The sequence below is a fragment of the Ascaphus truei genome, chromosome 7 (assembly GCF_040206685.1).
Source record: "Ascaphus truei isolate aAscTru1 chromosome 7, aAscTru1.hap1, whole genome shotgun sequence".
NCBI lineage: Eukaryota > Metazoa > Chordata > Amphibia > Anura > Ascaphidae > Ascaphus > Ascaphus truei.
In genome coordinates, this window is record NC_134489.1 from 66,697,935 (window position 1) to 66,724,187 (window position 26,253).

A 26,253-nucleotide genomic window follows, 5' to 3' on the forward strand; every position below is an offset into this window, starting at 1 on the left:
AATCCACACCTGCACATTTTGTGTGTGTGTAGCCAGTGGTGGGATTCAGAAATTTTAGCAACCGGTTCCCTCTCACCTTTTTGCCCGTTCATAATGAAAAATCATCAGCTCTTCCCTCATCATCATCACCCCCTTCCCCCCCCATAATCATCATCAGGTCTCCCCCAGCCCCCCTCCCTCATCTTCAGATCTCCCCCAGTCCCCCTCATCATCAGATCTCCTCCATTTCTCCTCATCATCCTCAGATCTCTCCCAGTCCTCCTCAGATCTCTCCCAATACCCCTCAGCATCCTCAGATCTTCCCAAGCCCCTCTCACATCTCCCTCAGCCCCTCTCACATCTCCCTTACTCCCTTAATCCCTCTCGAATTTCCCCAAGTCCTCCTCACATCTCCCTCACTCCCTCTCACATCTCACTAAGCCCCCCCTCACATCTCCCTCACTCCCTCTCCTTCTCCCTCACTCCCTCTCACATCTCATCCTCCCCTCCTCCATGCCTACCTGGCTGGACACGGGCAAGGGGAGATGGTATGCAGCGGCAGTGGGCCCCGTAGAAGAATCTTTTGAGGCAGAGCACGTGAGGAGAGCTTTACCTGCAGACACTGGAATTTTCAAGTCAGACCCCTAGATGGCACACCTCCCCTGCAGTCCTGCTCTGCTCCTGCTCTGAAACACGTAATTCTACTACCGGCTAATGCAACGGTTTGGCTAACTTTAGAAATTCCAGGAACAGGTTTGCACGAACTGGTGCGAACCCGGGTGAATCCCAACACTGTGTGTAGCCATGCAGCCCCTGGCTACTAGATAACTAGCCAAACAGGCAAGTCCTGGTATCAGCGCAGGCAGTGTGAGGGTTAATTCGGCATACTGTAAGTAAGCAGTTCCCTTGAGTGACAGTGGGGTGGGTTATGGTCTGGGTACTGCCCATATAGGGCTGAAACCTGGAGCCCCTCCCCTGGTAACAAAAAGGATCTGCAGTTCCAAATTTAGTGTGTGTGGAAGTGTGGAGACAGGGCTCTGGTTCACCTTCCATCCCTTCCCTCAGGTGAGTGGGAGCATCTACCCCATACTCCACCAGGGAGTGAGGGAGACAGGGATAGACCTTTGTGCCCTCAAGCCCTGGGGGTTGAGTCCAGGGACCAAGAGAAGAGCAAGCTGCGAGGTGACACTCCACTGGGTTATGTACTGTAGGGTCCAATGGGGGATAATTTCTCTTGCTGTCAGAGAAGAGAGTGTACGGATAATGTGATGCAATTATACAATGCATTGGATGAAGCAATATTGAATGTTCCAGGATATAACATGAAACCATGTAATATCAGAAGAGCTATATAGTCTGCTTGATAGGGCTGCTAAAACTTTAGCACAGGCCCTCACTCTTTCCCGTCTCAGCTATTATAACTTTCTACTGTCCAGCCTTCTTTCATCTCACCTGTCTCCCCCCTACAGTCTTTCCTAATTCTGCTGATAGAATCACTTTACTCTCTCTAAAATCTCTCTGTGTCTGTTTGTCTCCTGCTGAAATTCCTCGTCTGGCTTCCGATTAAATATTTTATTACTTACAAAATTCTCCTTATCTCTTTTAAGGGTATACACTCCTCTGCCTCTCCTTACACCTCAGCCCTAATTTCTCATTAAACACCTGCCATTCTTCTGAAAAATGTCTTCTGTCTGCCCCTTTTGTATCTAAAGCCCTCTCCCATCTCAAACCTCTCACTTACTGCCCACACCTCTGGAATGCCCTTCCCCTCAATATCCGAATGGCACCCTCTCTTTCCGCCTTTAAGACCCATCTTAAAACACACCTCTTTAATGAAGCATGTGGGTAGCTCAGTTAGCTGATACTATATGTCTTACTGTATATGCATTTACCATGACCATTTGCAGACGCACTCACCATAACACCCACCTATTGTCTCTGTAAATTCGCCCTACTTACCACTTAGATTGTAATCTCTTCGAAGCAGGGACTCCTTTTTCCAATGTCTACTTTTATGTATGACATATTTATTCCTATATTGTCATGTTATTGGATGGTGCTACATATACAGTATAAACTTGATCTGTTGCACTAACCCATACTGGCGCCTGATGAATCTGCCCCTGAGTCATGCTACAAATTATATATCCACTTTCATACATACTGTGCAAATTTTATTAGAGTTTGAACCACTTTTTAGCACTACAATCGTAATGTTTTTTAATTTATTTAATTTTTTTAACCTTTTTTTAACAAAATCGTGTTAGTACATACAGATAGGCCTTGATATATCTATATTTAATAGGCACAGTGAACTAGTAAACAATTTGGAGGAAATTGAAACAACTGCCTGGAAGATATTCATTTCAATGTTTTTTAATTACATTTTAATGAATACCCCTTTCTCTCTTCCAATAGGATGTTGATCGATGGTCTTTTGATGTGTTTGCCTTGAATGTGGCAAGTGGAGACCATGCCCTTAAATTCATGGTATATGAACTGTTCACCAGATATGACCTTATTAACCGCTTTAAGGTAAAATACTTTCTTTCGTTCTACATTTAGCTGTAGCTGTAGTTTAAATACTTCCTACTATCACTCTAAATTTTCAAGTAGATAGTTATATATTAAAATATTATTAACATTGAAAAGGGACAACTTAATGAAATACCCTAAAAGTGACTGAGATCCTCCCCCTCTGAAACTCGCATGCTAAACATTTTTTTAAATTAGCCTTGGCATGTTCATATGCATTGGTTACACATTGCAGTAGCATTATCATAATGGCCAGTACTTACAATATTGGGATTGCTCCATCCATCTTGTTTCTCTCCTCTTTTCTATTTGTGTTGACCACAATAATGCAATTCAACATTGCTGCTATTGTAATCCCTTACTATTAATTAAATATGAACTGTAAATCACAACGTCATTTGGTACAGTAGTATCCCATTAATCTCCATACAAGTGGTCACACCAATGGGAAGGTGTAAACTTGTGTCACAAACATTAATGGAGTATACAGTAGCTCATACAGTATATACTGTGATGGAGAATTTCACACAATATATTTGTACTTGGTTTAGAAAGCTCTAACAAATAATGTGTTTACCTACTTCAGATTCCAATTTCCTGCCTTGTTTTGTTTGTGGAAGCTTTGGAAGTTGGTTACAGCAAGTACAAAAATCCATACCACAATTTGGTTCATGCCGCGGACGTTACCCAAACTGTACATTATATAGTTCTTCATACGGGTATCATGGTAAGCAAGTTGATTAATGATATTACTTTGATGAATTTTACATTTTCTTTGTAACAAGGATTTTATTTGCCAATAACAGGTTGATACTGTAATTGTATGTTGTGGATTACAGATGATAAATTGTAGATACTGTAAATGATTACACAGCAGATGTAAAGTATTTAAAGGACTTAAAGGTACATCTACCAAACTCTCAACTAGTTTCTAAAGGAACAAAGAATTGGTTCACTTTTGTTACGCTTAGTTTAGAACATCCAGTGGCTGATTATATAAACTCCACAGTGGCCAATCTCACTGCAGTGGGCCAAAAAACCCTGTTGACTTGAATGGGAGCTTTTGAACGAGCGCAGTACAGTCTGGGAATTTGAAGTTTATCATTTCAGTCCATAAACGTAAATATTTTAAATGTCACTTTGTGGTACAGTACTGTATATACAAATTGTAAAAAAACACCTGCTGCAGATATAGCAAGACACTGTTTTCACTACTGGGGCAAGCCACGAGACTGCAACTAGCCCGTTGCCCAAGGATTATCGCTGTGGGGGTCAGATTTGGAAGCATGGATCCTCGCAGCATTTCCGTGGAAGCACTATCTCCTGAGCATTGGCTTTAAGCTTTTTCAGCCTTGGCTGTAAGTCTTGCTACATCTGTACCACTGTAGAATGTTTATTTTACTATTGCCTATTGCTAATACTTGTAGCACGCCAGCTTTGTATATAGAACTTTTTTTTATTGTCTCAGCTCTTCATGTCCTAGAAAGGAGGGTTAATTATTATTTGCTTTTGTCACCACAGTATGTGAATTTCATTTGGATAGTTTTGCTTTTTGGTGCATTGTACAGTTTATATTTAGTTTAATTTGTCCTGATTGTTAAACAAACTGATTGATTCTCAGTACAAAGATATAGTAAATAACAGACATTTCTTTATGCTCAAAATGGTTTGAAATCCATTACTCTGTCTGTAATGTATTGCATGCCCGACCACCATTAAAGCAGACATATAGACACATAAAGAACATTCACAAACTCAAGTACTTGGCTAAAAAGATTGTTGTATTGCATCTCAGTTGTATTGAATCTTTGTGTTGGTGTGGAATTCTCATAGTTCAAAAACCACTTAAAGTCATTTAGTGGAAGAATATGGCCAATGGGCCTTACCACTAGAGATGGGCGAACTTAACATAATTTGCTCCACAGACATCCCCATGCTTTCGGGGTACAATCTGATCTGTGGTGTGAAAATCAGAGGCAAATATGCCACAGTCAGTCGGGTCAAAATTGACATAAACCGCTGGGCAATTTGGGCCATATGTATCATGCGTAATCCGTTTTGCAGGTGACTCGTGGTTCGTACCAATAGTAATATCAATTGACACTCACTTCCTGCCTGTACACACTTTCTAGATGAGAAAAAGGAGAGGATGTGCTGAGGATTGGGAGAGGGAGGGAGAGAAAGAGAGAGATTAAAAATATATATATATTTGCGGATTCGGATTACATTACCTGATTCGGCTTCCATTTACAGATTTGTGATCCAAATCGACCAGGCGTATTACGAGTGATCAGAAAAAAAACGAATGTAGCAAAATGTGTCCTAAGAGGCGGTTAGTCTCTTCAGAAGGTGCTATATGCATCTAGTGTTCAAAGACAATACTTATTACATTTTAGATGTAATATACAGTACAAAATTAGTACAATAAAAGAATGTTACAACAACCATACAATTTAGAAATGGATACAGTTCATAAAATAAACAGGGTAAAACATCAGAAATAACAATATCGGGTCCTAAGAAGAAAATCAGAGAATCTACATGTTTATTTGGCACAAATACACCTCTATGTTGAATTCTACCATTCATATCCCAAATACAGGCTTTTTATCCAAAATACTGTGCACTAGGAACAGAATAAGTCCCACACTCTTGGGACGTGTCCTTAACTTCCACATAATCTCATGACATTTATGAGTGAGCACTTTTTTAAACGCAAACCAGCTCAGAGTAAAAAATAACCCATAACTATATTTCTGTAACCCTTAGAATAATGTGACCAACGTCATTGCATTCAGATAAGTTTGCTGAAGGCATAGACATCAGACTTGCCAGAGCTACATCTACTTTTTGGGGCCAATAAATACCTGAACTTTGCACTATACATATTGTAAACTGTTTAGTGTAATTTAGTCTGTCTGGTTTCAGATGTCACAAAGCTATTTTCGTTATTCTTGTGAATCATAGCAGATACAAAATATCTTTTTTTTATTTTATTTTTTACTAAATCTATGAAGACCTAGGAATTCCCTCCTGGTCACACCCTCTTGATCTGTCCAGAGTCCTTTGAAATCCCCTTCAATTTACATTAACATATTCTGGTCCATTCTTGGCACATCTGGTTGTCAAATTCATTGTAAACATTAGTTGATTTATTGACCAATAAAGTTGGCCCATGAACATTTGGGTTAGATTTGACTCTGATACTCTCTATAAAACTTAGGAAAAACAGGCCCTTTTAAAATGTCATTAATTCCAGATGAAGTTAACCCTTAGTGTGCGGGATTTGTAGCACAACTACACAGAAAAAAGGGTCAAACGCCCATTGACGTTAGTATAAGATTCTGTGCAGTTGTGCCCAATCGGCACTATCACACTTGAAAAGAATAACATGCGTACAGTAGAGTGTTTACATATCTAATGTATTAAGATTAGGAATCTATACATGGGACGAGTACATTAAGTTTGTTTTTTAGTTGGTGTTCTGTGTGTTTATTTGTTTTTTTTAGCTGTACAGTGGAAAAATAATGTCACTTTACCCTCTGATATACAACCTGCACTTGCGTTATATTATGGACTCCAGTGATTCACACATGAGTTTAAAGAGCATAGATAAAATATGCAGCATGCTAATTTTCCACCAGTATGAAAAATAAACTTGCAAATGAGGGATTACATTAAAACGCTACTGTAATGCAGTATTTTCTGTGCTAAAGCTCTTACGTGTTTTACTCATTTGCCAACTCGGAAATGGATGACTATCATCTGATTGCTAGTTGTATTAATGATATTAATTGGTAAACAAAATTGTAATTGTATTTAAATAGTTATATAGTGTTCACAAACAATTGAATAATTCTTCCGAATCAACAATTTTTAAAAAAATCTATTCCTAAATGAAAAAGTTTTAATCACATGATATCATTTTTCAGCATTGTGAATAATCCAAGTATGATCTAATAACATCATTATAATTGTAGACAATGGCATTGTGGATAATCATACATTTATTCTGCGCCTTTTTGGAGGAGGGGCATTTACCAGGAAGTGATTTTTATACATTTATAGAAAATATATAAAAATCTTGTGGTACAATGCCTTTCAGTAATATTTATTGACAATAGCCACTTAATCATTAATCTTTAGAAATAATCTTTTCGTTAATTCTGTCAGAAGAATTACTGGTTCACAACATGCATATTTAGTTAAATTATTTCTGTATTTGCACATTTTTCCTATTTGTTTTCCTTTCACTCAATTTCATAGCTGCAATACCTATGAACAGAACCACTTTTGAATGCTTCATGTTGGTGTACTGGATGCTAATGCCACTTGACATATGCAAATATCTCTTTCACACTTAGTTGAGTCCTTAATCCTTCTGGCAACGACTTATCCAAAGTACTTACAAAAACATTTAAGTCATTTGAAACTTCAGAACTTTGTTAGCAGAAGACATAACAGCTAACAAAAAATAAAAAAAGCCATATACACAATTAAGACATAAGGACATAATAATCAAAGGAGCAAATAAAGGAGGAACTGTAGTTATTTTCAACACAACAAACTACCTACAAGAGGCACATTGACAACTCTCAGATAAGAGACACTACAGCAAAATGTAGGAAAATGCCACTAATATTTACATGAAAGAATCAAACACATACATTACTTTATTTCTGAGAACCCAAAAGGGGCTCCCTATATGCTTCCTGAAATATATAAAAAGGGGTACCCAGGAAAACCAATCATCAATTTAGGAATAGGTGCACTAATGGGACATCTCTGGCTGGGTAGATGTTATTCTCCAGCCCCTGGTAAAGAAAACACCTAGCTACATACAGATGCCCACATACCTTCTGAACAAGCTAACTACTATAAAGGCTTAGGGGCATATTCTAGTACAGTAGCTTTGATAACCAACTCATCACGGATTTTGAGCAGTTATCACAACATGTTGCTAGGTACCTATTCAGAAAGCTTCACTGAGTTGGTTAAATTGTTCGGGGAAAGCATTTTTTCGTGATTTCTGGCTCCTTCCCAAACATATTGCACGGGAGCTGCAAAAAAAGCTAAAATTCTCATTTTTGCTCAAAAGTAGCTATTCTAGTAGCTCCGATGAGATTATTGGATCTCTGGAATTGCATGTTTATCAAAGATTTATCTCACCTGCCCAAGGGATCCGAGATTAGGACTTAGGAAAAAAATGCACTTTCCTGCATTGGAATGATGCCGGGAGTCTCCGGAGCTGATACACATTAATATCAGCACCGGAGATCCCTGGCATCAATCTGAAGCAATAAAAATACATTTACAGGCAGTGTTTAGGCCTTGCAGGAGGGGGGGGGGGGTTTGCAGGAGGAGTTAACTCCATTACCTTAGTGGTTAGTACCGCTAAGGTAATGAAGGCGTTAATCTCTCCCGCTATCCACCCAGTAGGCATAATCACCCAACATGGGCCAAATACCACCTTCACCCACCCATGCTACCCACAATAAGCATTACAACAAAATAAAATAAATCAAAAGCCTAAACACCAGAAGAATGCTCGATGCCCAGTTCCCCCTTTTGGTTGCCTGGGCCCAACCGCAGAAGTTGGAGCCCTGATTCTTAAGACTTTGGCAGCGGTACAGCCCGGCCGCATAAGTTGGCTCCTCCAGCCGTTTTTAACCATTTTAGTGGAATAATAATATGGGGCAAAACTGCAAAAGTTGGCGCCTCAGTTCTTGGTGTTTCTCAGCACCATTAAGCTGACTGGACTGACAGTTCTGCCACCAGGAGGACCCATTAAGGCCACTTAGTGGGGACGAACACGCAACCCAAGATGTGACTCTGCGCTCTGACTGCATATTGCCTGGAAAGGCAGATGAAGTTTTTGATAAAGATGTCTATGACAATCTATCATGCAAGTGGAGCACCCAACTACAGCATGTACAGCATACAAATAGTAGATACCAGCACAGTGCTTGAACATTTAGCCATTTACAAAATGTTGTCAGTCCTCCCATACATTTAATGCTAAATTGTTTTTATAAGGTTTAAACATAAGGCAGCGGTGTCTGTATTTGAATGGGGGCAGTGGTGTCTGTATTTGGGGGGTACTGGTGTCCATATTTGGGGAGGTATAGTGGTGTCTGTATTTGGGAGGATGTAGTGGTGTCTGTATTGGGGGGGGGGTACTGGTGTCCATTTTTGGAGGTGTGTAGTGGTGTCTGTATTTGGGGAGTGGGTAGTGGTATTTGGCAGGGGGTAATTATTTTGTGTGGGGGGGGATTGTATGGGTATTGGGGGGAATTGTGTGTCTCTGTGTGTCGAAAGCGGACTGTGAGTAGGGGTGGATTGGGTGAGAGGTGGTAATTAGTCACCTTATAATAAAATGAATATAGACTATGATGTGAACAGCTAGCAGTCAAGCTGATAGCTGCAGCCTCCTATGATGGGGCTCCTGTCACTAAATAACTGTAATATCCAGACCTGCTAATCAAGTGTCAAAAATGAGGACTTGTAGTCTTCCAATCTATGAGGCTTATCAGATAATGTGTGAGAGGGGAAATAAAGTATACTAATACAGAATGATGCTGAGTCCTGTCTTAGTCAGTGACCAGTTGTACTAAGTACAGTACTTAAAGAGGCAGTTGAAGCGGCACAAAAATAAATAAATAAATATATATATATTTGTTTTAATATTTGCAACCTTTGATTACCTTTATTGAAAACGAATTAGCAAAGCTGCCGATCAATTGATTGTCCCGTGACCGATCAGCAAAGATGCTGATTCCCAAAGTTCCCTAAATGGCTGCCTTTCAGTTTCAATCAATCCTTTAGTCCAGGCCTGCACAACTCGTAAAGTGAGAAGGGCCGAACTGCTCCAAGGAAAAAAATTTGGGGCCGTACGGGTAAAATTATCATCATCATCATAATCATCTCTCATCATCATCCTCATATCTCCCCCAGAACCCCTCACTATCAACCTTTGCGATACTCCCCATCTATCTCTCATACCCCCATCTCTCCCCCTCACCCACACACATAATACTCCCTCTCCACATCAAACACACAATACCCCCCTGCACACCACACACATCCCACCCCCCCTGCACCTCACATCCTTCTCCCCCGTACACCTCACATCATTCTCCCCCCGTGCACCTCACATCATTCTCCACCCCTGCACCTCACATCACTCTCCCACCCCCTGCACCTCACATCACTCTCCTCCCCTGCACCTCACATCATTCTCCCCCCCTGCACCTCACATCATTCACCCCCTTGCACCTCCAATCATCCCCCCTGCACCTCCAATCACCCCCTGCACCTCCAACCACCCTCCCCTGCACCTCCAACCACCCTCCTGCACCTCCAATGACCCCCCTGCACCTCCAATGACCCCCCCTGCACCTCCAATGACCCCCTTGCACCTCCAATGACCCCCCTGCACCTCCAATGACCCTCCCCCCGCACCTCCAGTGACCCCCCCGCACATCCAATGACCCCCCCGCACCTCCAATGACCCCCCCGCACCTCCAATGACCCCCCCCGCACCTCCAATCACCCCCCCCTGCACCTCCAATCACCCCTGCACCTCCAATCACCCCTGCACCTCACCCCCTACACCTCACATCACCCCTCCTGCACCTCACCTCCCCTGCACCTCACCTCCCCTGTACCTCACCTCCCCTGCACCTCACCTCAATGTACCTCCCCTCCACCTCACCTCAATGCACCTCACCTCACTGCACCACACATCACGCCCCTGCACATATCCACGTTGGGATCAGGGGGGGAGTGGCCGCAGAAGAGCTCAGCTGGCTGTGACTTCCCCCTCTGTCCCACGTTGTGAGCGGGGGGGGGGAGGGAGCAGGGAGGGGAAGCGGGAAATCGCCACCATTTATTTTTTTTAAAGTTTTTTTAAAGTTTTTTTTTTAAATCTCATCGCGGGCCGCACAGAGAGGCCAGGCGGGCCGCATGCGGCCCGCGGGCCGTATGTTGTGCAGGCCTGCTTTAGTCTGTGTTATTCAGCAGCTACAATGTATTCTTATACAGGTAACATTATCTATTGTTACAGTTTGCAGCTCAGTTTGCCCCTCTCTCTCTCTGCCCCTCTCCTTCTTTCTCACTCTCTCGGCTACTTCTCTCTGCCCCTCTCTCTCTGCCCACGCTCTCTCTCTCTCTCTCTGCCCGCTCTCTCTCTCTCTCTGCCCGCTCTCTCTCTCTGCCCGCTCTCTCTCTCTGCCCACTCTCTCTCTCTCTACCCGCTCTCTCTCTCTCTCTCTGCCCCCCTCTCTCTCTCTGCCGCCCTCTCTCTCTCTCTGCACCTATCTTTCTCTCTCTGCCTCTCTCGCTCTCCCTCTCTCTGGTTTCTCCCTCTCTTTGGTTTCTCTCTTTATCTCTTTGGTCTCTCTCGCTTTGATCTCTCTCTTTGCTCTCTGCTGTCTCTGTCTCTCTCTCTCTCTGCTCCCCTCTCTCTCTCTATGCCCTGCCTCTCTCTATCTGCCCCTGCCTCTCTCCCTGGCCCTGCCTCTCTCTCTGGCCCCGCCTCTCTCGCTACCCCCCTCTCTCTCTCTGCCTCTCTCTCAGGCCGCAGGGCTATAGCAGCGCCCCTAGTAAATATTTATCTAATACTACAGAACTGATTTTTTTTTTAAACACATGTCAGATATTGTATGAACTGCTCCTTTAAATAATAAGCATTTGGTAAAAAGCTAAACCAGTGGTTTACACTGGCGACACACTTTATTCGAGCTCGGCTAGTCCCACGAATTCGGGTATACCCAGGTGTATTGAGGTTTGTGACTGTTCTCTGCCCGAGTGCATTGGGTTATTTTCCAGGCAGGGATTGAAGCATTTTATTCCCGCTGGCTGCAATACTGCACAGTATATATATATATACTGCATTACAATTCATGAATTTATGCCATCTGGTAGACACGCGAAGCATTGCAGCCTATTAAATCCTAATCATTATCATTTAACAGATCAGCCGCCCGTCAGCCAGGCATGAACCCAGGCTGGGAAGGCAAACGCAACGGGGCTTGTCAGAGGTGAGGAGCGGCGCATTCCAGGTATCTGCCAGGTACATACTGGGTATTTGCTCGAATAAAGTGTGTCGGTGCAGTACAACCTTTTTTTGGTTAAGGAACCCTACGTGAAATTCTAAGGAACCCCAACCCTCTCTAATAGCGCATCTGTGATCAGATGCATTGCAAATTATTCTGTATTTGATACAATTCTAAAATGACCAGAAAATTGCAGGGAATCCTTGAGGGATGCCCGGGGAAACCCTGGTTGAAAAACACTTACAGTAGCTAAACAGTCAATATAAAATGTATGATGCGGGTATGATATTGGGTATGATAATGATATTGAAGTACAGTCTCCTTGGCGGCTAGTGTATACTAGAAGGTAAGTATACAGGCATACCCCGCATTAACATACGCAATGGGACCGGAGCATGTATGTAAAGCGAAAATGTACTTAATGTGAAGCACCACCTTTTCCCCACATATCGATGCATGTACTGTACTGCAATCGTCATATACGTGCATAACTGATGTAAATAACGCATTTGTAACAGGCTCTATAGTCACCCCGCTTGCGCACAGCTTCAGTACAGGTAGGGAGCCGGTATTGCTGTTCAGGACGTGATGACAGGCGCATGCGTGAGCTGCTGTTTGCCTATTGGGCGATATGTACTTACTCGCGAGTGTACTTAAAGTGAGTGTACTTAAAGCGGGGTATGCCTGTATTTCATTCAAATGCACAAAGCTTATCACTTATCTCTTAACAGTGACCATAGAGTGGGTGGTGCGGCTGTAGAGAGAACTGTAGATAGAGTTAAATACTGTACAAGTCTCCAAATCCTCACCACTAAATGAGGTACCCTGATAATACAATAAGTGATAGCCTCTTAATATGCTCACAGTTAGAATATAGCAATGCCACCCAACCACCGGATAGCAATAGAAAGGTCGGAGTAAATTGTGCTAGTACAAAAGCGCTCCTGAGTACCACAACTCATAGGGGTGGGAGAACTCCTATAAATTAAATTAATAATTTCTAAGTAATATTGAGTGCTCAAGTCAGTTAAAAAGGGGGAACAAGTTAAACCTGTGGTGTTACGTGTGGTGATGTCATAGGCTGTCGCCCAACTCTGCAGATGCGTGCGTTTCACGTGTGCAAAAGCTGTCATTACTGTCACGGGAGATCAGGACAATTTACACCAGGGATCAATACACTAGACAGAACTGCAGAGTTAAACAAAAGTGAATTTATTGGAAAAAGTTTCCACAAACTTCCAGTACATAAAACATACACATGCACAAACTCACCCAACTGGGGGAACAACCTAAAGTCCTAGGTGCAGGGACCTCCGTCCAGTAGTTCACCCCAATACGTGTTCCCAACTTGCACCACTGTCCTTGATAGTATGGGAAGCACTGCCTTGTACTCCACGAGCTAGTAGTTGTAAATTCCCTGCCATTGCTTCACTCCAGACCGTAGCAACACATGATGCCCCTGGGTCTCCTCAGTTCCCTTCTGCTGACTCAGTGTCAGATCTTCCTTTACAGGGGCTCTGCCAGTCCCCTATCAGCACACAGCCATCACCAAGGATTTCCAGTCCAGAATGACTCTCTTGAGGCTGGGGAGAAGGCATATTTATACCCCTGTCCCAAACAGAGAGATGTGAACCAAAGTGACTTGGAGCGGCGCTAAACAACAGTGATTGTGATAATGTGAATAATAAAAAAATATAAAGTGAATTGTAAGGTGAACCGAAAAAGCAATTCTCAACCTTCCAGGGAATATGTACAGATTCCCTTCAAGATAATGCAGGTCCAGGGTAGGAAGGGAGCGATGGTTTCAGGAACACCCCAAAATAAAGAATAAAAAATGATGGTGCAATAAAATAACACAAAATTGGTGTGTATGAGTCTTGGCTCTGTATAAATGCCTACTTACAGCAGGTAAGTATTAAACCAGCATAGATCAGGACAACAGGTAACTGTTAATCAGGACAGCAGGTAAGTATTTGCCCAGCAGTAACAAGGACTCGAACAGATGATAGTACAGGAGAAATCCCCCTCAAGTCGGTGTTCATAGAAAACAAGGAGAGACCATAGTGTACAGTAGATCGAAGGTGTAAAAATGTATATGTTAAAAACATGTAGGAAATGTACTCACAATAAGTACATAGGACATGTACACATAGGATTTTACTTGAAGCAGTAGAGTGCCGGAACAGATGAAACACTTGCTGCTTCACCTCCCAGTGACTCCCGTCGGATCGCGGTGGATGGTGTCTGACGTCACATCCGGTAAGGGATTGACGAACTTCCGATACGGTAACCAGGGAAGCGGGCAGCAGGGCAACACAGCACACTCGGCGCCTTCAGTTCAGGAACAGCTGTACAGGCTTTGGAAACCAACAATATTGCACCTAAGGCTACGCTTATAGTGCCAGCGACGGCGGCAATGCATTTGTTTTCCTGTGACGTCACGGCGCTGTCGCCGTCACTATAAGCGCAGCCTAAGAAACACCAAACTCCTATGTTCATTACATGATTCAGTGGGGCACTTCTTTAGAATTACAAATATATTATCCAGACATTGAAACATTCTTAAAATGGATCCAATTTTAGGACAAATTTTACCCTCACAATCCAAGGGGATTTTTTTAGCAGAGCAAGAGATCTTAAAAGTGTTCTGGCCCCTAAATTTGTACAGCCTCTTGGAGGTTTCTTTCAGTGTTCTAAGTGCAAGGCTTATGGTTCCACGAGACCTTCTGAACCGTTCCAATCTAACAAAACTGGAAACAAATTTAATACTGACACCTTCATAAATTGTAATACCAAACTTATAGTACAGTATATCTTCTTCAATGTGATTGTGGCTTACAATACGTGGGCAAATCCACTAGGAATTTAAAAATAAGAATATTTGAACACATTAGAAATATTACAAATATTTAACAAATGTATTGATAAAAGGACACCGCTCACGTATTTATTAGATAATTTTCACAAGGTTTATCATTGTGATTCATGAGCCCTCCATTTTATTGCCATTGAGTCCATAGTGGATGATGTTCGGTCTAATAATAGGGAGTTGAAGCTGCTTCAAACAGACTTCCAGGCCAGCCACCCAGATCCCTCCCTCACTGGGTCTTCTCTCCACCTGAAGCCTGTTGGTTCTGCCTCTTCCTATGGCATGCTGGGGCTACTGTCCTTCTGAAACCTGCTGAAGTCCCACTCTACCAGGGGCATTCTGGGGCCCTTGTCATTCCTGAGGCCTGTGAGATCCTCCATTCACTTCGGGCATGTTGGGGTCCTTGTCCTCCTGGTCCTCCCTCTACTTGGGGCATGCTTGGCCCCTGACATCCTGGGGCATGCTGTTGCCTCCAACTCCTTGCAACATGCTGACCCTTGACCTCCTGGGGCCTGCTGGGGCCTGCTGGGGCCTGCTGGTGCCCTTCTCTTCTTGGAACATGTTTGTTGTTTTTCCACAGACGTGTGCACCAACTAAAATGCCCTATAATAAATGTCCTGGAACTAGATTCCATATTCTTCTGTCTTTCCTTTAGTTATGGGATCCATTTCTCCCTTGTTTAATTACTTGTCAGTTTCCCCTGTCCCAGCAGCAACGCTGCATGTACAATGCAACATTATTGCTACATGTTGTAGTTCCCTCAGACATTCTGTGAGTTGCCATAGCAGCCCCAGCCTTTCTCTCCAGAATGGGCTAGTCTGCCCCCCTTTTGTTTGTTCTAAGATAGTCTGTCCCAAGGCTATTCCCTTTACCCACACTGCTCCTCACTTCCTTTCACCCTGGACTCTGAGTGAGTAACTGCCTGCTATACACCCCAGCAAGGCCTTTTTGTTTTACACTGTCTCACCATTGATACACTGCACATCAGACAGAGAAGCACCCTCTATCTACATTACATCACCAAGCACCTATCTCCCTGTGATTTCCCTCAATAAAATCAAGAAAGAGAAAAGGACTTGTTTGTGCTTTGGAAGAGGTGAGACATGAGTTAAGCTACCTGGAGTCATTCATACACCATTCGTGACCCTGGCTTCAGGATAGTAAAACAAAGGGGAATCACACAGGAGCTACTACTCATAGACTTTATGCTATACAGAATAGTCTCTGGACAAGCAGCAGCTTCACACTGCCAGACAGGGCAGCAAGCCTTATACAGCAAACTGCACACAGCCTGCAGCCTTACAGATAAGCAAACTACCTTGCACACAAGGCAGCAGCCTTGCAAACTGACAGTACAGCTTACACACAAACGTAATTGCCTTTCTCTGTCTGAGTTCACCCTCTGCACAGCCCCATAGTGAGGATCCACCATCTCACCTACCCCTGCGCACATTCCCACGGCCAACGCCATCAAGGGCCACGCCACCGGACACCCGCCAGGACACGGGTCAGAGCCACCGGACACCTGTGAGTACAGCTACCGCTACGCTGCACGCTGCAGGACACCGCTCGGCATCATCTGAGACAGACGCCCATCGCTGACAAGGTAAAAGACCGCATGCCACACGCACTGGCAAAAGGCCTACACACACCTACAGCATGGCAGAACTCAGAGCCTCACCAGACATCACGCAGGAAAGCGATCACTCAGACACAGAGACCGCTGCGCAACTGCAACAGGCGCAGGCAGGCGCAAGGCCCAAACGGGCAGTCACACTGACACAAAACACAAAAGGCCCGCGAAAAATACGAGACTGATGTTGAAGCGCACCGCGCTAAATTAGAGTTGGCCTGGGAAACAACCACACTGGGAATACGCAATGTTACTAGTGTTGGCAACTATGCGCAACAGCTCGAGCAGGCAATAACGCAATTAAGGACTGATCACTCGCGTTATCAAGAGCTGTCAGAGGCATACATTACTTACCTGACCAGGGCCAACACCAGCGAAAGCCTGCAAGAAAGAGACTTACAGAGTAACATTGACCTGGCACGAGACAGCCGCGTGCGATCCACTATCACGGAGGTCGAGAGTAGGAGAAAAGACCTTTTGCTGGAAACCGCATCGCAGCGCTCAAGCACATCCAGGCACTCATCAAGGTCAGCAAGATCAGCGCGATCTAACGCGTCCAGCGCTAGCGCAAGCGCTACCAAGGCGCGAACCTCTGCAGAGGCTGCACGTGCCAGGGCTGAATATGGTCGGAGAGAGGCAGCCGTAAGGGCAGAAAAGGCGCGCATAGAAGAGGACGCCGCTGCCAATGCCGCCGCCGCTGCTACCGCCGCCGCTGCCAATGCACGTAGAAAGGCCGAATTAGACATGGATCTAGAGGCTCTAAGCAAAAAAGAGGACGCCGCTGCCGCCATAGCCCAAGCCGAAGTCCTAGAAGCAGCTGCGAGACAGGACGGCGGGGAGCTACCGTACAGACAGATAGCCTCAGAGGTTCCAGCCCAACGCACTGAAGACTACGTAAGGAGCCTCTTCAGCGTAAACACCAGCACACCATCTCAACACGGAGGGAGTGACACCACAGTCACCGAAGACTTGCTAGGTCCACGAGGAGAAGACGCTGCTCCGTCAATGGCACATGCTGCCTGGGATAGCCACAGCCGCAACAGTGATCCACACGCCAGCGCGCACACGGATGCACTACAACGGGCTCGCCATCCAGGTACACCCACACGGGGAAATACAGCCCCTCACACCGACCAACAGTCATCACGCGTCCACGCCAAGGAAGAGGCTACCGCACGGACCCTCCCAGCAACTACCTCAGAACGGGACAAACACGCCGATGCCTCAGGCCTGACAGACATAGCCAAGTATATGATCCGGCGCGACCTGGTGCAAGCAGGGCTCATCTGCTTCGACGACCACCCTGAGAACTACCGGACGTGGAAGTTCACGTTCAAAGATGCAATCAACAGCTTGGACTTCTCAGCAAGAGAAGAGCTCAACCTGCTATTCAAGTTCCTGGGGAACGAATCCAGAGAGCACGCGAATCGACTGCGGGCGGCAAACACGCACCAGCCCCAAGTAGGTCTTGACCTAGTGTGGGAATGGCTAGAAGAGTCCTACGGCAGCCCTGAAGCAGTTGAGGATTCGCTCTTCAAAAGAGTCGACAGCTTCCCCAAGATCACAACTAAAGACTACTCAAAGTTACGAGAGCTCGGGGACCTGCTGCAAGAACTGGAGTTCGCAAGGAAAGACCATTCCTTAATAGGTCTCAACGTCCTAGACTCAGCTCGTGGAGTGAGACCCATCCTGGAGAAGCTACTCTTCAACCTCCAAGAAAGGTGGATTTCACAAGGTTCCAAATACAAAAGGGAGAAGCAAGTCGTCTACCCCCCATTCTCAGTTTTCTTGAGCTTCATTCGCGAAGCAGCCAGGACAAGGAACGACCCCAGTTTCATCTTAGGTGCGCAAACCACATACAGTGCAAGCAGTCTGAGGAACGTGAGACCAGCGACGAGATATGGTAACATCCAAACACCCATCTCGGTCCACAGGACGAACGTGCCTCCCACGACCCAAACTACTCCCGATCAGTCGATCGCCAGAGACAAGAAACCAAGGGACCTTAACAAAGAATGCCCTATACACAGAAGGCCGCATCCGCTTAACGAGTGTATTGGATTCAGAATGAAACCCATAGAGGAGCGAAAGAACTTACTCAGGGAATGGGGAGCTTGTTTCAAATGTTGTGCTTCCACAACTCATTTATTCAAAGACTGTAAAGAAGAAATCAAATGTACGGTGTGCGAAAGTGACAAGCACGTGACATCGTTACACACAGGGGCATTGACACCCCACCAACTCAACAACCCATCCACCCTAGCGGAGCATGGCGGGGAGGAAGGAGAGCCAACATCCGTCACATCTCAGCGCACTGAGGTTTGCGGAAAAGAAGGTGACAAAATGTCCTGCTCCAAAATATGCCTTGTCGCAGTGCACCCCCAGGGACAACCTGAGAAGGCTATTCGGATGTATGCAATCCTCGACGACCAAAGCAACAGATCATTGGCGAAGACGGAGTTCTTCAACCTATTCTACTTACAGGACAATGCCTCACCCTACACCCTCAGAACCTGTGCAGGGTCAACTGAGTCAACAGGGAGAAGAGCAAGTGGTTACATCATACGTTCGGTGGATAACAGAGTGAATATAGCTCTCCCCACACTCATCGAGTGCAGCCACATGGCCACAAACAGGGACGAGATTCCCACACCGGACATGGCACGTCATTACCCGCACCTCAGAGGAATAGCCAACTACATCCTGCCAGTAGAACAAGGCGCCAAGATCTTGCTGCTGCTCGGTAGGGACATCATGAGGGTACATAAAGTCCGTAAACAGCTTAACGGACCCCACAACGCGCCATACGCCCAAAGACTTGACCTAGGATGGGTGATAGTGGGCAACGCGTGCACCAACAAAGAGCATGGGCAAGACTATGTTGACGCCCGCAGAACGGTAGTAACAGAATCTGGACACACATCTCTCTTTGAACCATATCTTGGCTATCTCCAAGTGACCGAAGGGTCAAGTGAAGAGAAAAGACAAGGTCATAGCCCTGAGGTCAACAAAAACATCCTCACATCAGGGGGATGTGACAATGGCCTGGGATGCTCAGCAGTCCAGACAGCTAAGGATGATGAGTCGATTCCACCGAAGGAAGAAAGTAACCTCCCAAAGGTGGCCGACAAAGGGATCGTCCAAAAGACAATAAACAATCGGAGGATCCTCTCACGAGCAATGGCACGGCTAGGCCGTACAGTCGTTCCTCTCCACAGAGTATCCAGCGATAAAGCAGCCAGCTGTCACGGCTGGCATAACCGCAAAAGACTGCGCCCTACAGGTGAAGCCACAGTGTCAAAAGGACTGTTCGTTTACACACGTAAAAAGAGACAGCCACAGAGACATTTCATAAAGGGTTTTACTAGGGCAAAAGAGACTGTTTTTCGTCATGTCCAAGGAGAGAACAGCCTCCTGAGGGCAGTCAACAAAGAGACACAAAAGCGTTTCACCAAATTACGTAGAGATGTTCTCGTGCAAGAGAAAAGCACCGATGACCTACGGTGCACAGCGTTCCAGACGACAAACAAACACCATTGAGGGAAGATAGAGGATTCCCGAGGTTAACAGTCAAGGAGCTCGTTAAAGACGGACCGGGCAGCTGGGTGAACCCGCTACCATTCTGTTCACCAAAAAGACGCCTCCTGAACAGCGGAGAACATGCCATTTCTAGGTTCACTTCGCACCTCTGCGACCTACAAAGGGAACCGGAGACCAAAAACAACTTTGTGGCCTTCATCCAGAAGATATTCCTTACCGGCCATGCAAAGCCAGCACCTCTAATGAAGGAAGGTGAAGAATGCTGGTACCTTCAATCATCTGGGGCCTACCACCCTCAGGAACCCGATCAAATCCGGGTAGTGTTCAGCCCCAGCGCTCAGCTCCAGGGAGTCCCCCTGAACGACGCCCTCTCTACTGGACTAGACACGACAACCAGTCTTCCAGGAGTGTTGTTCCGCTTCCGCAAGGAGCCAAAAGCCATCTCCTTTTGCAAAACGCCAGGTGATAGAGCGACAGGCTACCACGACTGGCATACCTACAAGGGGGTGCACTCTGTGGGCAAAACTACAGAGATAAAAATATTGTTCTCTTACAAGGCTAAAAGGAAACAGTACCAGAGACTTTTACACAAAGACATTGTGGTGCAACCAGCAAACCTGGAGCTGTGCATCCACCCTGCATCCTTTGCCAAAGAACCTTGGCCATGGGACATTGATACCAGTGATACCGGCCGGTGTCACATCGCTATGTGGACATGGACTCTTGTACTGTTTGAGAATGTGATGTTATCTTTGTTATGCATTGCACATATGTTCCACATAGTTTGTTATATAGTGGTATCTACAGATACCAGACGGGGAGTGTCCTGGAACTAGATTCCATATTCCTCTGTCTTTCCTTTAGTTATGGGATCCATTTCTCCCTTGTTTAATTACTTCTCAGTTTCCCCTGTCCCAGCAGCAACGCTGCATGTAAAATGCAACATTATTGCTACATGTTGTAGTTCCCTCAGACATTCTGTGAGTTGCCATAGCAGCCCCAGCCTTTCTCTCCAGAATGGGCTAGTCTGCCCCCCTTTTGTTTGTTCTAAGATAGTCTGTCCCAAGGCTATTCCCTTTACCCACACTGCTGCTCACTTCCTTTCACCCTGGACTCTGAGTGAGTAACTGCCTGCTATACACCTCAGCAAGGTATTTTTTTTTTTACACTGTCTCACCATTGATACACTGCACATCAGACAGAGAAGCACCCTCTATCTACATTACATCACCAAGCACCTATCTCCCTGTGATTTCCCTCAATAAAATCAAGAAAGAGAAAAGGACTTGTTTGTGCTTTGGAAGAGGTGAGACATGAGTTAAGCTACCTGGAGTCAATCATACACCATTCGTGACCCTGGCTTCAGGATAATAAAGCCACATAAATTCTTACCTTATCCTAGTTCCAAGCCCAGAAGAGCTGCACATCTGCATGTTGTTATCAGGTGCATATACAGTATAAACAGTAGAAATAATTGTAGTGGCATTCAGCATTGTACCTTCATTTGGTGCTGGTATAATAATTAATCCCTATATCTGAAATTATTCCTTAAACTGAATCAGGGAATAAGTATTCAAAGGATATTCTGGTATCAGCATCCAGCTTGCCATCTATTAAGAAATTGCGTACATTTGCTTCAACACATCTCCCTTTACATGAATATAAAGAAATACTTTTTGAAAACACTTTCCGAGCAAGACACTTAATTTATGAGCAGTGTTTTCTGTCTTGGTCCTGTACCTTTAAGTGTACATGGCTGGAGTAGTGAGTAAAGGCGGTCTCTGTAAATGTAATCAATGACACTGTGTTTCAATCATGAGATCATGGTACAAATCCAGGTGTCAGCTCTATTTGACCTTGGGCAAATCACTTTATCTCCATGTGCTTCAGGCACCAAAAACATAGATTGTAAGCTCATCTGGGCAAGGACTGTGTCTGTAAAAATTCTGTGTACTGTGCGCTATACTGTAATTGTGAAGCGCTTTGAGTCGCATTGGAAGAAAAGCGCTATATGAAATAAAGTTTTATAAAAATAAAGTTATTATTACAATATTGTAGCAGCATGGTAAATTGGAAGTGATTGTATTAGCAGAAAAACGGCTGATCTGGTAGCAATAACAATCTGAACTCTCTTCTCTTATGTTATCTGCAAAGTGCTTCTAAAACATACCCAATGTTTTTATATCCAATATGCCTCTATAAATGTCAGCTTTTAAAACTGCACTAAAGATAACTCAAATGCATGAATAATGCTGCCAACCAGAACTTACATTAACCACTAGTTTCAGCATGGGAGCTGAAACTAGACGAACTGCTCCCAACCACAAATCAGTTATTACAATATGTCAATTTAAAAATAATAACAAAGAGGCATCCTAAGGACATTCTGGCATCAGCACTCAGCTTGCAACTTTCAAGAAATTGCCTTCATTTGCTTAAAGCTTCACTACCTCTCCCGTGACATGAATATAAATAGATATTTATGTGAAAAACACTTTTTAAGCATGACAATCAAATGATGAGCAGTGTAGCCAATCCTGCTCTTACACATTTAAGTGTATAACACTGTAACAACATGATAAGTTGGAAGTACAGATGGTCGAACCAGTCCAAATCCGTTCCCCAAAATTTCCTGGCTTTCCCTTCAAAATCCGTTTTGCCGGGTAAAATCCGCAGCCAGATTGTTTCAACTTCAATCGGTGCTTATTAGTTAAAATTCCCCTCCAACATGTGGCTCAGTTGTGCGGCTTTAAAATAACCCCCCAGCGGGATTAATCTAAATCCATTTCTCGGATTGTATTTATTTCTAATCTATTATTGTAATGTAACAAAAAAGTACAATGGATCAATCCGTCATAGGAAATGTAAAAAAAAAAAAAAAAATTCTGTCAGATTAATACGTTGTTAAAAATTACAACCGGAGTAACATCATTTTTGTAATATTTTTTTTTACATTGTCTAGAGTGAGCACATTAAAAAAAATTCTGTCAACAAGCAAATAAATGCTATGCACATTGCTAGATTGAGCGAGGAAACATGTGACTATTAATTAAGTGAAGGTAGTAGAATAGGGTGATTTTATAAAAAAAAACGCGAGTTGGAGTTGTTTTTCAGCTCCCGCTCGGTGTGTTTGAGCCACAGCGCTACCGCTCGGGGAGTTGCACTTCCCGAACAAGTTTGGCAGGTTATCTGAGCTTTCTGAATAGCAAACTTCCCAAATTCGTTTGGGAACTGCTCAAAATCCTCTGAGTTAGTTATCGAAGTTGATAGAATAGGCCCCAATGAGAGAAGCAGGTCACAGGGTGAAAGCCCCTTAAATAACATAGCCATCCGTCATCTTCCCCGACCCCCCTAGAGCATCACTACAGAGCCATCAGTCCATGTATCATGCTCCATTCCTCTTATTTGTTCAGGGGTTCCTTTATTTTTTACATTTCTAAGGTCATGTGTTCTGAATTGAAAGTTGCAATTAATTCCTGGATCAGCTAGTTTTTAAACAGAGTCAAAAACAATACTTGTTAAAATACTTTCCTTTGAGCAAATGTGTTAATTCCTTTGTGACCTAAAAATACTGGGATTTAGTCCAACACAGATGTTCAGATTATTTTACCATGCTTGGATAAATTAACTAGACTGTTCACTGCATTACATTACTGAATTTGTTGCGCAATCCTTAGTACCTGTGGGTTGTTCAAGAGACCTTGTACAGTGTGCCACTTTAAAATACATTTTTACTCAATAATAATTAACCCTAAAAGTGGGTCATTTACCAAGGTTAAGTTCTGGATCATTATTATCCTGTGCCTTTGGTACCTATTTCATGTGGGAATATCTACAATATAACAAACCATATCATTACACATAACAGAAATGCTTTACAAATAAATACAACACAAAAATGAGACACCACAGGCCTATTTATTAAATTGCAATAAAGTTATTTCAATGCATTAATGGCCATTTTCAAACGGATTTGCATATCGCCGTATTCATTAAACCCTGAACGTATAACCAAAACTTGAAAAAATAGCTTTAACACTATTTGCTTCTGGCTGTGCAATTCTGTGCACATTTTCTATGCATCTTTTATGCCTGAAAATCATCCATAGCTGTACTGAGGATTTAAAGCATGAGGGAACATTCACCCGCACCTCTGTAGACTCATGTCCACACTGTTACCTCTATAACCTGCTACCTATCTACTGTATAATACCTTTAAAGTCTGCTTGACTTCTTCAGTATCCCACAAGATATCCTTCATGCCAGGACTTTATGATATGAGAACACGTGAGTCGCACTAAAGACATCTCCATGTCATGCTTCCCTTCACTGCCCCTGTCCACTAAACCAGCGTGAACAGGGTTAATTTCATCAAGAAATTAAATACACAGCTTGAAAAACCTGGACATTGTCACCTCCATCCTCCACCCCCCCCCCCCACCCCCCGCATTTTTGCTGGGACCATCTGTTTGCTTTCAGCTGATATCATCACCACAGGACTCTATTTGATATGAGAACACACAGTCACACCAAAGGTGGCAGCCGAAGGGTGGCAGCCGTTTGCTGCCATTAGAGATGCTCTGTTACAATTTCCATAATCATATATTATCTCTAATTGTCCATGAAATGTCTATAAATTGAATGTATCAGCTCTAATCATTTAATATAACCATGTATTGTCATCATAACTCTGTGTCCAGGACATAACTCTCAATGTAATACTTCCTGGTAAAACATTTTATAAATAAATCCTGTCTTAATGGAGAGATAGACCCTTGCAATAATAGGCACTGGGTTGTATCCACCTTGACAAGTGATACAATGGGCCCCAACATACACATGCACAATTCTTGCTTGGAAAAAAGATATAAGACACATAAGCACTTAAGTGGGTGGAAATGTATCCTTTGTAATTTATGTTCTGGGGAATCTGTATTATTACTGTTTGACTTTTGATTTATGTATATGTAGCCATGCCATCTATGGCTACTAATCTGCTTTTCCTCCTGGCAGTAAGTCATGGTACAAGCAGGCCTTGCCAGTAGTTATCATGGGGTTTCCCCCTCCTTGGTGCTGCACTTGTGTGACAGTGGGAGGCTTGGACATCAGGCCTGAGCATGTCCAATCATGGGACAGTACAAAAAAGATGCTGTGCTGCACACCATATATCAGAATAAAAAGCTCAAAATACTTGCGTTTCAATACCGGTGCACCATGGTTCAGGGGAAAACCTGTCTAGCGAGATCCTAAGCATGAAAATGAATGGAAAATCCAGGGCACTGCGGATTTGGTATAAGGATTTATTCTGTCAAAGGCATGACGTTTCAAACTATACAAAGTTCTTTGTCAAGTGACTGGCATGATCATAGAGCAGACATGGTGCCCTCCTCCTAGCTGTACTTAAGGGAAGTACTGCCCAAATTTGGCAGTGCCTCTACCTACTTGAGAAGGGCAGGTCACACAGCCAAGAGCCTGAATATTGGGCCTTCTCTGGTCCTCTTCTCTCCGGGGGAGAGTGAGTGTGTACCATACCTCAGTCCCTGATAGAGGGGCAGGGAAGAGCTGGGACTGCTGCGAGTGCCCTTGGCCTGTAGTGAAGGTCCAGGGTCCATCCTTCAGTGAGTAGCTGACAGTTGCTACATTGGGCAGAACCCTGCCATGTACTGTGCTGCACAGAGTGAGACAATAAACCGTTCATGTTATTATAATTCCGGCCTGGTGTGTGATCTTACTGGGGGAGAGGTAATCGGTTCTATCGTGGGAGATCATCTTCAGTTCCCTGGAGCCTATGGCAGATGGAGCTGCTGCACTGCTAAATATATGTAGGATATGAACCCCAGAAGCCTAGTCCTGTGTCCCCACTACCAACGGTGGATGACTCAGCCCTCCTGTTACCAGCAGGTATCATGCACCACAGACGTAGTAATGGCACAAATCTCCCAGAGGGTGGGGGAAACGGCGCTACATATATGTTTAAACTTATGTATCTACAATAGGGTACTTATTTACAGTCTTATTTAAGATTATTTTTTGACACTGCTTAAGAGCTTGACTTTCCAATTGCCTTGAGCTGGACCCCTCTCCCATTCCCAATAAACATACCATACAACTTCTTGGAAGAAATTAACGGCCACAGCTTTATTTATTACAACAGATAAATATCTCATATTTATCCCCAACTAGGGACCCTGCCAGATTGCTCCGCTCAAATCAGGGGTACCCTCAGCTTGTGCACATCTAGCTCATTCAGTACCCTCAGTGAATGCACAGAACCCCCATCAGAAGGTCACTACCACACCAACCAAACTTAGTCAGGAATGGTACCGCCTTCCACAAATTCCACCTGGAAGGTCACCACCATTCCAGCTGCCAAGCCTTGAATAGTACCGTCTTCCCCTACTAAAATACTTTTGAGGTCTGTGACCACCCTCCAGGATCCAACTGGCCTTGCAGGCCGCCACTAGCCTCACTGCCTTTTCCAGCGTGGCTTGCCACACTAAAATCAGGATATCGTTCCTGATATCTGATAAAGGAACCTCATCCACCCAAAACAGGCCTTTCACTAAGTGAGCAATTGACACTAGTGCATCAAAATATAATCAATTTGGCGAGCCATCACAAACGTGAACAGAAGTGACTTG

At 44.2% G+C, this 26,253-nt stretch overlaps 1 protein-coding gene across 6 annotated transcripts in view; it reads left to right on the forward strand.

The window, feature by feature from the left end:
• PDE1A (phosphodiesterase 1A) overlaps positions 1-26,253 on the forward strand; it is a 363,587-nt gene that overhangs the window by 246,440 nt on the left and 90,894 nt on the right. For all 6 annotated transcript variants that reach the window (XM_075608901.1, XM_075608900.1, XM_075608896.1 and 3 more), the window contains 2 exons: positions 2,398-2,514; positions 3,101-3,241. In XM_075608901.1, the coding sequence (XP_075465016.1) occupies positions 2,398-2,514; positions 3,101-3,241 (258 nt within the window). The remainder of the gene's footprint in view (positions 1-2,397; positions 2,515-3,100; positions 3,242-26,253) is intronic.